The 12,724-nt window shown below is 36.1% G+C and overlaps 1 protein-coding gene across 1 annotated transcript; it reads right to left on the bottom strand.

The window, feature by feature from the left end:
• Nucleotides 1-6,768: 6,768 nt before the first annotated feature.
• On the bottom strand, nt 6,769-7,689 carry LOC110329774 (olfactory receptor 5AC1-like). The gene has a single exon (XM_021209640.1). It carries the CDS (start codon nt 7,687-7,689, stop codon nt 6,769-6,771), a length of 921 nt encoding a protein of 306 aa, XP_021065299.1.
• Nucleotides 7,690-12,724: the final 5,035 nt, after the last annotated feature.

Below are 12,724 nucleotides of genomic sequence, written 5' to 3'. Positions count from 1 at the left end.
GCAGATGAGAGGATAAATCAGCTGCAGGCAATTTATATGTCAGGTAGAAAAAGAGTTTGAAAATATGTCATACTTTGAAAGTATGTCACAATAAAAATCTATTATTATTTTTTTTTCTTATTTTCTTTTTGTGGTCACTCAAGACAGCTAAAGCCAATACCTACTTTTGTTTTTTATTTAAAGCAGTCTTGAAAAGTAGACATTCTGGGTTTATTCTTGTGCTGCCTTTGCTTTGTCTGACACTAGATTTGGGGCAGGAGTTGTCTGCTTTCTCTCTAGTACAGAACATGTAGCATTTGTCTTTTGGGTCTGGGATACTCCACTCAGAATACTGAGTATTCCCTTTTTTTCCAATTAATTAAATTATTCACTTTAAATAACAATATCAGCTCCCCTATCCTCCCAGGCTTCCCCTCCCACAGTTTCTCCCCCTAACTCCCATTCTCCTCTGAGAAGGTGGAGTCCTCCTGTGTATCACCCCTTCTCCCCATGGCACACGAAATCAATGAAGGACTAGGCTCATCTTCTCTCACAAAGGCCAGAAAACGTAGATCAGTTAGGGAAACAGAATCCACAGGCAGGCACCAGACTCAGGGACAGCCCTTGCTCCAGTTCTTGGGGTACACACATGAAGAACAAACCACATATCTGGTATAAATGTGCAGGGACAGGGGGCGCTAGATCTAGCTCATCCTTGGTTGGTGGTTCAGTCTCTGGGAGCCCACAAAGGTCCAGGTTAGTTGACTCTGTTGGTCTTCGCATGGCATGTCTATCCTCTTCTGGACCCCCAAACCTTCCTCCAGCTCTTTCACAAGACTCCCTGAGCTCCATATTATACTTGGTGGTGGGTCTCTGCATCTGATTTGACCAATTGTTGGATGGAGTTCTTCAGAGGCCAGTTATGCTGTCTGCAAGCATAACAGAGTATCCTTCAGTGTCAGGGACTGGCTCTTGGCCATGGGATGGGTCTCAATCTGGGCCAGTCATTGGTTGGTCACTCCCTACATCTCTGCTCTATATTTGTCCCTGCACATCTCATAGGCAATACACATTTTGGGTCAAAGGTTTTNTGGGTGGGTTGCTGTCCTATCCCTCCACTGGGAGTGCTGCCTAGTGCAGAAAGTGGCACTTCAGGATCCATATCCACTGCTAGTAGTTTCACCTAGAGTCATTCCCATAGGTCTCCCGTCCACCTCATTTCAGTTCTCTGACTCTTACAGATGGTCACCCCACTGCCAATTTCCAATTTCTCTCTCTCTCTCCTGCTCTCCCTACACCTAATATCCCTATACCTCTCCCATCTGGATCCTTCCCTCCATCAACCTCTGATGTCTAGTTTGGTTCCCTTTTTGAGAACGATTTAACGATACTCCCTTTGGCTATCCTTGATACCTGGTTTCTTTCGATCTGAGGACTGTACCATGGCTTTTTTTTTTTTTTTTCTAAAACCCACTTATAAGTAACTACATACCATGAATGTCCTTCTGGGTCTGGGCTGTCTCCCTCAGGATGATATTTTCAAGTTTTATCCATTTGCCTGTAAATTCATCAAGTTCTTGTTTTTAATAGCCAAGTTGTATTCCATTGTATAAATGAACCACATTTTCTTTATCCATTTTTCATTTAAGGGACATCTAGGTTATTTGCAGGTTTCAGGCTATTATAAATAAACTGTTATGAAAATAGTTGAACAAATGTCTTTGTGGGATTGTTGGACATCTTTTGTGTATATGCCCAGGTGTGGTATAGCTGAGTCTTGAGGTAGAATTATCCCAAATTTCTGAGAAACTACCAAATTAATTTCCAGACTGGTTGTACAAGTTTTCACTCTCACCAGGGATGTAGGAGTGTTCTCCTCGCTCTACATTCTTTCCCGCATGTGCTGCCCCTTGAGGTTTTGATCTTAGCCATTGTGATTGATATAAGGTAGAATCTCAGGGTCATTTTGGTTTGCATTTCCCTGATGACTATGAAGTCAGTTCTCTGCTCTTCTGCAACTCTCAGTGATGCCTGGATGTCCAAGAGTCAGAGAATCCCACAGCCCTGGCCTCACTTCAGGCCTAGGGACTCCTGAGCTAGCACTTTCGTTTCTTGGCAAGATGATTCATCAAAATAGGAACAGAAAGAACACTGCATAATTCACTTTATGAGGCCACAGTTACCCTGAGACCCCAACCACATAAAGTGCCAACAAAGAGAATTAGAGACAAATTTCCCTCATGAACATTGATGTAAAAATACTCAAAAATACTCACAAACCAAATCAAAGAACACAGCAAAAAAGATGATTCTTCATAATTAAAATAGACTTCATCCCAAAGATGTAGGGATAGTTCAACAAAGAAAATCTACCAAATTTTTTTGCCTAAGAGAAGGCAGGCCTCCCATAGATATCTACCACCTTGAAATATCAAGTTGCAGCAAGACTAGGCACATCTCCTATTGAATCTAGGCAAGGTCGTCGAGTTTGTGAAAATGAATCCAAATTCAGGCAACAGAGTCAGAGACAGCCCCTACCTATGTTGTTGGGGTTTCTATGTGAAGACCAAGTTGCACATCTTTTAAATGTGTGTAGAGAGTGTAGGTTCATCCCATGCATGTTCTCTGGTTGGTCAACACAATTCTTTACAGATTTTTAAAGGACAGTTCTCCACTTTATATGCAAAGTTGAAAACCCAGGATGGCTAAAATAATCCTGAAGGATAAAGGAGCTGCTAGAATCCCACCATTTTCTATTTCGAGTTGTAGTACAGTGCTATAGTAATGAAACCACACATATTGGAAAAAAACCAGACACATTAGTGGAACTAAATATAAAACAAACAAATCCACATAACCTATGGACACCTGAATATATATAACTATAAATACACATTGCAAAAAAAGACAGCATCTTCAACGAATGGTGCTGGTCAAACTGGATACCTGCATGTAGAAGAATGCAAATAGATCCCTATTTATTACCCTATACAAAACTCAAGTCCAAGATTGATCAAAGATGTCAACATAAAACCAGATACACTGCACCTGATAAAATAGAAGGCAAAGAATACATTAGCACCAGTGATCACTTTCTCAACAAATAGCAGTAGTGGAGCCACCAAGTTCACCAACTAATAAATAGAACCTCATGAAACTAAAAAGCTTCTGTAAAGCAAAGGATGCAATCATTTGGACAAAAAGGCAGTTCTTGGAATGGGGAAATTTTTTTAACAACTCCACATCCACTAGTGAATCAATATTGAAAATATGTAAATAATTAAAAAACTAGATTAAAAACAAACAATTCAATTGAAAAATTATGTGCAGATCTAAATATAGAATTCTTAATAGAGGAATCTCAAATGGCTGAGAAACTTTTAAGAAATGCTACCATTCTTAGCCATCAGAGAAATGCCAATCAGAACTACTTTGAAACTCCATTCTACACCTGTCAGAATGCCTAAGATCACTAACACATGTGACAGCTCATGTAGGTAAGGACATAGAACAAGGAAATACTCCTCCAGTGCTGGGGGTATGCAAACTTGTACAGCTACTAAATAAATATAGTGTTTCTTTAGAAAATTTGGAATTGTTCTACTTCAAGATTCAACCACACTACTACAAGGTCACTTCCTCAGCCATGTTCATTGAGACTTTATTCATTATAGTCCAAAAACTGGAAGAACCTAGATCTTCCTCAATAGAAGAATGAAAGAAGAAAATATGTTATATTTCAACAATATAGTATCATGCAGCTGTTAAAAATGATATTATGAAATTTGCAGGCAAGTTGTAAATTTTGCTTTCTCCCACTAGATGTAATTATTTTTTCAGAGGCTTACTCTTGAATAATCCCATCCTTTCTAGTTCTTTCTGAACTCTGCCTAGATGGTTCAACTGAGAGCTGTTCTGATGCAAAACTTTTCTCCAAGCTGACTGATTCAAACAGGCTTCTATTGACTTCTCACTGAATTGCTCTGCTTTGAAAAAAAAACTGCCTCTGAATTCCACAAACTAAACTTTACTGAATGCACTGACTGCATAAACTGAATGGAACGGAACAGAACTGCCTAAACTCAACTGCATTTAACTGAACTGCACTGAACTGAATTCAACAGAACTTCAGCACATTACCTGAACTCAACAGCACTGCACTCACTGAACTGCACTCTACTCCTGACTCACTCTGTAATGTTCTTACACAGCCTTCCTTTCTTGTTTGTTCTCAAAAGAGTTTGTTGTCGCCTATCTCTGACTTATTCTGTCAAATCTTTCTCTGATTTGTCACTTTGTCTGCCCCTCAATAAGACATCATTATTTAGGATTAAAGGTGTGTAACAAAAGAGTGTCTTATTCTAGTCAGAGAGATTAAATGTTTGGCATTCCAGCTGTATTACTCAGACCTAGAAGGACCCCTTACCAGAACAGTCATCTTGCTGGATTAAAATTCCTCCACACAGGTTGATAGGACTTGAAAGAAATTTTCCTTAGTGAAGTAACCGAGACCCAGAATTACAAACATGATTTGTATCATTTATACAGTAATATTATCCATCAAGTAAATTATAACAAATTCTCAATCTGTAGAACCCAAGTGGTTAGGCAAAGAAGAAGTCTCTAATGGGGGAGGCATGGATCTCCCTGAGATAGTGAAATAGATTAGATTTTATTTTATCACATGGCAATAGGAGTGAGTGTTATTAGGTGTTCATGGGGATGATGGGATGGAGGGAGAATGTGTGGGAGAGATTTTAGAGTTGTGAATTTGGTGTGTGTTGTAGAAACCTGGTACAGTGGAGATTCCCTGGAAGCTATGAAGGTTATCCTGCTGAGGATTTATAACAGGGGATATAGAAATTCAACTGTCCATTTCTCAAAATCAGGCAAAGTTTACAGTGGCAGGACTGGGTGGCATTCAATTACGTTGCTAGCCAACGGAGTTCACATGAAGATCCCCAAACAACCCAGGCTTGTGCTAAGCAAAGGTTTGTTGTCTGGAAACTGACAGTCAGACCACATTGCTGCAGACAACATCCACAAACTCAAAGAACATGGATAAGTTGAGCTGATGTCTACATGGATCCTTCATTTCTACATTCTAGCATGTTTAGTGCAGAAAGGCACTCTGTAGGTTACCTAAAACAACCTGGACGTCAACCCAGCCACAAAACCCTTGACCTATAATTTATTCTGTCTGTAAAATATGCTAGGGTAATGGTGGCAGAGAACTTGTGGGAGTTGCCAACCAAAGTTTTATTTGACTTAAGGGCCACTCCAGGGGATAAAACCAATACTTGACACTGTTTGGGTAACCAAGAACCAGAGATTAGATAGCCTGAAGAACAAACATGACTGACAAATGAACAAACCAACAACAAAGAAATCAACACCAAACTAGAAAACCAAAACCAAGAAAACCAAAACCAAAAAAAAAACAAAACCCAAAACAAAAGACAGGAACAAAAACCAAACAATTAAAATGATTCTTAATGATACTTTGCTATACTGATAGACTAGCGCCTTATCCAGTTATCATCAGAGAGGCTTCCTCTGGCAGCAGATTCCCATCTACTTGTGGGAATAGACACACAAGTGGATATTATGCAGAGAAAGAGTCTAATTTGGAAATCTCCATCAAATCCCTCCTGTCAAAGCTCAGAGAACATTTGAAATAGCCATGTAGTAAAATCTTGTAATAGCACACACATATACATATTCACGCATATATATATATATATATATACACACATGCACACACATAAGTTTAAGTGGAATTACCCTGCATGTGGGATAGTGCTACTTCCAGAAGAGTTGCCAGTAAAAAAGACCAGTGCAAGGTGTGGGATACTTCCTTTTGAGTTGTTGGTTAGGGGCATGTATGCATGCATACACACATACACAGCAGGCACCACCCCTCTCACACATACACACGCACACACACACGAATATACATATGCATGCATGAACATATAGTCACATGAAATAAACAGTTTAAATTCTTAAGAAAGTATACTTTCTCACATTTGGTTTAAGGTTATTATTAAGATCAATATTATTTTAAGTTTACATACTGATCATAGAATGATATGATATAGTTATATATGATATAGTCATATATATGTCATTTTATATATATATATATATGTCATATATATAGTCATTATATGAATTACTGAAAAGAGGTTTGAAATATAGTTTGTTACACAACACACTCACATACACACATTTTGTGAACACTGTGCAGTTATCACATGAAAAAAGCATTTCACTTAAAACTGAGAATATCTGAGCACCAAATATGGAATCCAAGTTTTCTATTATTATGACAGACGAACTGTCACATTATTATGACAGATTATTTGTCACTTTGAACCATGAAATAAAATGCATTTAAAGTTGTAAAACATATTTTGTAGAGGATAAATATATTTTAAACAAAGGATTTGTATAAACATAGGATTTATTTAGGGAATATAAATTCAAAGCACTATTAAAATTTATACATTTTACATATGAAGTTTATCTGTAAACACTAGAGTTTGTGTTACAAGGAGATTTAATTGGCTGATTTACTCTTTATCTATCTGTATGGATTAAAAATAACCTATAGGTGAAATCTACCTTTAAAGTGTCCATTAAGTATTTATAAATCTATAATATTTCTATTACAATTGCAGAGAATAAAGATTATATTGTATTATTTAGCATTATATCACATATTTGATAACAAGATCAGAAATTTTGATGTATTTAAAAAAAACACCATTTTTTTCTGAAAAATATTTATGGCTTTATGATTTTTCTCAGAGCCCCTAAAACTTCCTTGTTTCTTAAGCTGTAAATGAAGGGGTTTAGTAGAGGAATCACAATGGTGTAAAACAGAGAATACATCTTATTCTTATATTTACTTGGCCCGGACCCAGGGCTCACGTACATGAAGAAGAGAGTCCCGTAGAACAGAGACACCGAGAGCAGGTGGGCACTGCAGGTGGAGAAGGCTTTTCTTCTGCCCCTCTCAGACTTTGTTTTCAGGATGGAAAAGAGGACATGGGCATANGAGACTGCAATACTCATGAAGGTAACAGCTTGTATCACAGCAGNAAAAATGAAGACCACAAATGCGTTAATNGATGGNTCAGTGCAAGAAATTGTATAGAGTGGCAGGATCTCACAGTAAAAATGATCTATTATATTGGATTTGCAGAAGGTTAACCTAAATAATAAGCCTACATGAACAAGTGGATGCAGAAAACCAATTATATATGAGCCACTTATCAGGCAAGTGCACACTCTGTTGGACATCACTACAAGATAGAGCAGAGGATTGCATATGGCCACATAGCGGTCATAGGCCATTGCTACCAGGAGGAAACATTCTGTGGTTGCACTGAATCCAAAACCATAATATTGGGCCATGCATTCAGAGAGGGAAATCATTTTACCATTATCTAACATGTTGATAAGCATTCTGGGAGTCACTGAGGATGAAGTGCAGGCGTCAGCAAAAGCTAAACTTCCAAGGAAATAGTACATGGGTGTGTGAAGATGGGAATCCTTCCAGATGAGAATGATCAAGCCAAGGTTGCCCACCATGGTAGTGACATAGACAAAGAAGAACAACAAGAACAGTGGAACTTGCAGCTCTGGAAGATCTGTTATTCCTCTGAGAATAAACTCGGTCACGAGGGTCCTGTTCACCTCCATAACATCACCTCAGGCTTCTCACTGGAAGGAGATTTAGATGAAAATATTACCAAGTTTCAAGCAAGATACGATTGATGTCAGTATCACATCTTCTTTCTCACATGCTCATTAATCAAACTTTATTGGCAAACAACATGCAGTAGGAGCTTTTACTGTAGATTCAATATGAAGATGAATTTTCATAAAAGTAATACTGTTTAGATGAAATAATAATTTAACATAATTCTTGATTTGATTTAAATAGTTTTTAGGAAGTTAGGGTTACTGATAGAGCATTTAAGGAGATGGCTTATGTTATAACAAAGTTAGAATTAAGAATAGAATGTGCCCCTTTACTTGTAGCGAGGGCTGCATATGTTGCAAAGGGGAAACAGTGAGCTTTCATGCATTAAAATGCATATTTGTACCTGGAAAAGAAAAATAGGTTTGGGACATGTTAATGATCAAAGAAAACATTCATTCTAGGATTGGTCTGAGTTTCTGAATCTTTTGATCTAGGGATGTGGCCATAGGATTTGGTGTCCATCATGAAAAATAGGGTTATGATTAAAGAGTAAATAATTCTATTATGAATATAAAAGTAGAAAATAGATGATTAACCAATTTAACATATCAAGACCTCGAAAATAAGATATAAGATATATGATAATCTGTTTCTTGGTAAATACAAATTGTCATCAGCTAAGCATAGGGGAAAAAACTTGCTACAATAGAATGGTTTGTTTAAACTTTGTTAATCAATGACAAAACAGTTATTGCTTTTGGGTTATGATGAGCTTGTGGAGAGAAAGATAGATGGTAAATGTTTACTTAGGTATGAGTTTCAAGAGAAAAATACATAATTAATAATCCTGTTGTGCTTTCCCTTTAGGTAATGATTTTAATCTCTTTTTGAAGAATATGTTTTTGTGAATAATAACTTTGTTTTAGAGAATATATAATTTGTGGCTACATATTCTTTTTCTTATATAGGTAATCCCTTTCTTATGTAGAAAACTTTATTTTAGATACATAAAAAGGCTAAAAGAAAAAATAAATACTTTGGAGGCAGCTCATTGGAGTTTCCTCCATCCACTGAATGCGTATATGTGTATATATGTACAATACATAAAGTTGGTTGGAGCTTTGCTCCATCCACCCAATGTGTGAATGTGTATGTATGTATGTATATATGTATGTATGTATGTATGCATATGTGTGAAGTTGTTGAAGCTTGTCTTGCTTCATCCACAGTGTGTGTGTGTGTGTGTGTGTGTGTGTGTGTGTGTGTGTGTGTGTGTGATTTTCTTCCCCTCTTTTTTTTTTCTCTATTTGCTGGCTGACATCACCAGTGGTCCCCTTCAGCTACTATCAGGACGGGCTCCCAGTCACCGACTCTATGCCTTGCCTTAGTTTACTCTGTGGTGTTGACCCTGATTTTCAACAACGTATGAGTATGGGATATTTTTGTTTTCACAAATACATCTGACATACAAAGATTTTAAAAATGATTTTGAAATATAGAGATTTTTTTTTTTTTCGAGAGACAGGGTTTCTCTGTATAGCTCTGGCTGTCCTGGAACTCACTTTGTAGACCAGGCTGGCCTAGAAATCGGAAATCTGACTGCCTCTGCCTCCTGAGTGCTGGTGTCAAAGGCGTGCGCCACCACACCTGGCTGACATATAGAGAATTTTAATGATATGTTTTCATGAGAAATACTAGGGAATACCCTAAAGATACCAATAAGGCCTTACAATATAGTCAGTCACTCTAAGTTGCATAAATAACTGTAATGCTTTATACACAATTAAGAGTCAAAGTTATTTAATGCATTATATACCACAGTCACTTTAAAGAACACTGATAAAAATCCAAAAATGCTTAATCAATTTTAAACCACTTCTTATGTACTCTATACTGAACAGAATACGCAGAAAGGACTTTAGTTTTAAAAGACAAACAAAAGCATAATTTAAAAGATAAATCAATCTCTTATGTCAAATAAATACTTTAAATTTTCCCAATACAATTACTCTGAGCAGTAATTAGTTCCTTTAAGAAAGTAATTACTTAGTATTTTCTGCATTACGACACTGTCATTCTTATCTCAGGAGTGATAATGAGGTGATACAACTAATATATTACAATAAGTGTTTTAAGAGGCAACACACACACTCACATAAATACTAGTGATTTGTTTGCATGCTAAATATCAATATAAGATCTCTCATTACACTTGCCAGTTCAAAAATATGTAGCTGACGATATCTTTTAGTAGATTAATTACATACACACCTAAAGAGAATGTAGCCACTCTCCAGTTGCTCCTGTAATAGTTATTATAAGGGGGATTATCAAAATTAGAATATAACACTGCAAAAAAAACCCCACAATCTGCAACAAATAATCTTGTGCAAATAAGAAATGCTAAGTGGGCAAATGTCTTCCATAGGGAAGAGCACCCCCATTGTTTATTCAATACTAAATGGTCAGCCCTGAAAATATATGCATATAAGTAACAGAATGTAGACTGAGAAGATTATTTTTATGTAACTAGGAATATATATATATGAACATATATATAGATATATGTCTGTGTGTGTATACACATATATGTGCATAACAACAATTAAAGAAAAAGGCTATGAATTTGAAAGAGAGCACAGTAGGGAGTATATGGGAAGTGTTGGAGAGCAAGGGGAAATTATGTAAATACATAATGATTATGTAATTGTATATTATATATAAATATCAGTAAAATATTATAATAGAAAGGAAATAGCCACAGTAGAAAGAATCCTCAGTGTTTTCATTATCTGGATTCCATTTACATGTTCAAATAGTAAGGTTTTTTTTATATAGAAAATTAGATCTGAATACAATGAATCAAATTAGTATGCAATGTCTATGACAAAGACAAACAAAGACAAATGAACTCTCAAAAAGCATTTGAAAGTTTCACAAACTGGAAGATAAAAGATTTAGGATAGATTGTGTTTAAACTTGGGTTGAGGAAAGGGAATCCAAACTGGCTTCATAGTTTGTCACTTAGTCATAGACACATCGCATGATTATTAACATAAACTATACTTCAGATATTCAAATTATTGAGAATAAAAGGCTGAAAAAAAGTAACCTTGAGATGGTAAAAACATATATGTTTACCAAAGTCATTTCTGAAACAAAGAAGTTATACTGTAGAAATTATTCTTTTTCATTTTTATTGAGAATATGAAAAACAACTTTGGAGTCTGACTGGGTATGGTAGCCTGTTAACTAAACAGAGAAGCTGACAGTGAGTCTAATAAATATTCTGTATTCTACACCAAGTCTCAAAAGACATTTGGGGATTTATCCTCATTTAATATCTTCCAAAAATTCAGCAATGAAGCTGCCTCTTTAGATAGTGATTTCGTCCCTTCTGCATATTTCTAGTAATACTATCCAAACCATGAACCAGGTAAGTGCAGAACTGAGTCACCTCAGGTGTCACACACTTCTGTGATCTCGGCAGCTGGAAAACCTCTTTCAGATACTGGAAGATTGCAATATTAGTATCAGAATACATTTACTTAATAAAATATTCAGCATATTGGGTCAATAATTCTTACAGAAGCATTTATTTATATAGTTAGAATTTCAAAATCTTTTAGTCTCAATGGCACCTCTGAATTACTTGGTTATTTGTTTTCTCTAGTTAATGAATTTTTTTTTAAATTTTATTTTTTTCTGCAAAGTGTTGAACTCACCTAGACGCATAACCTCAGCAATCTATAAACCTCTGTTTTTCTTTTTCACTGATGCCAATAACAGCATAGCTGAAAGACTAGTGTTAAGAGTTCTTTATGAATTCAGTTGAGCTCAAATTTATGATCTGCAAATATCTACATTTGTAGTCATAAAGATTAAGAGGATCAGACAAGATGTTTCAGGGTATTTTTCCAATCACTACTGCTTTTTTTTTCATATTATAATTTTGTAGGAAAATCACCTTAACAAATATATTTCTTGTATATTGGTACTTTGTAAAACAATCTTTTAGCACTAAAACACTCTTCTCAAAAATATAATTACATCAAAAAGTACTGTATCCTCACCTAGTTCCTATAAGGAGATGTATGGATGTAGAGAGACATAAATCATCATGAAGAACTCTTAAAGTGAAGGAAAAAGATAGCATAGACAATTGTTCTCTTCATGGTATTTTTTTCTTAGGAGAAGTTTGGATTGAATTCTTTTTCACATCTTAAATGCTACCTGTGATATTAGTTCTGAAATTTCCTCAATGCCACTAAAAGAATCCCAGTAGAATAGCCAGTCTCCAGATAGTATGCAAAAATTATGAAGTCACTACTAGGGAACCTATTATAACATTTGTTTCCACATGTTTTATTTCTTTTGAAAACAAAAGTATTACAAATTAATAACAATAAAATAAAAATATATTCCACTGAGATTATTCTAATGTTTTAGATGTAACTGACTTTCCAGGTAAATTGAGAATAGGATCAGAGAACCAATAATAAGTTCTGGAGGAAGCGTGGCACAAAGGGAACCCTCATTCACTATTGATGAGGTTGGAAACTTGTTCAGTCTGTGTATAACTATACATGTAGAGTTTAAATAAATACTTTATGTCTGGGCTTTTAATGATTGCTCCAAGAACCAAATACCATCCAACAAAATCCTCAACACCAGGCATGAGAAAGAAGCCTTGATAGTAGTTGTTGGTCATAGTGTCCTAAACAATTTCCAAAACATTTTAGGCTATTGTTGTTGGCCTTGCTTGCACCCAAGACAAAGAAGGCAAGCCCCTGTCACTGAAGACCTCATGCCTGAGCTAGAACTGACCTGAAAGCTTCCTCCCTGAGAACAGGAACTCATGATTCCAGAAGGCACCATGTAAGCTTTAAAAGGATTAGAAAGCAAAGTGTAAGTCTACCTAGGAATGATATCTACGAACCACACAATGACCAACACTGTACAGTAACTCTAAGGAGGCAATAGCAGCACGAATACCTGAACAGTACCAAACATTTTCTAATTGGACTTACG

This window comes from Mus pahari, chromosome 12, assembly GCF_900095145.1.
Source record: "Mus pahari chromosome 12, PAHARI_EIJ_v1.1, whole genome shotgun sequence".
NCBI lineage: Eukaryota > Metazoa > Chordata > Mammalia > Rodentia > Muridae > Mus > Mus pahari.
Note: the sequence above shows the minus strand (reverse complement) of the source record. Positions and strands in the feature narration are given on the sequence as shown.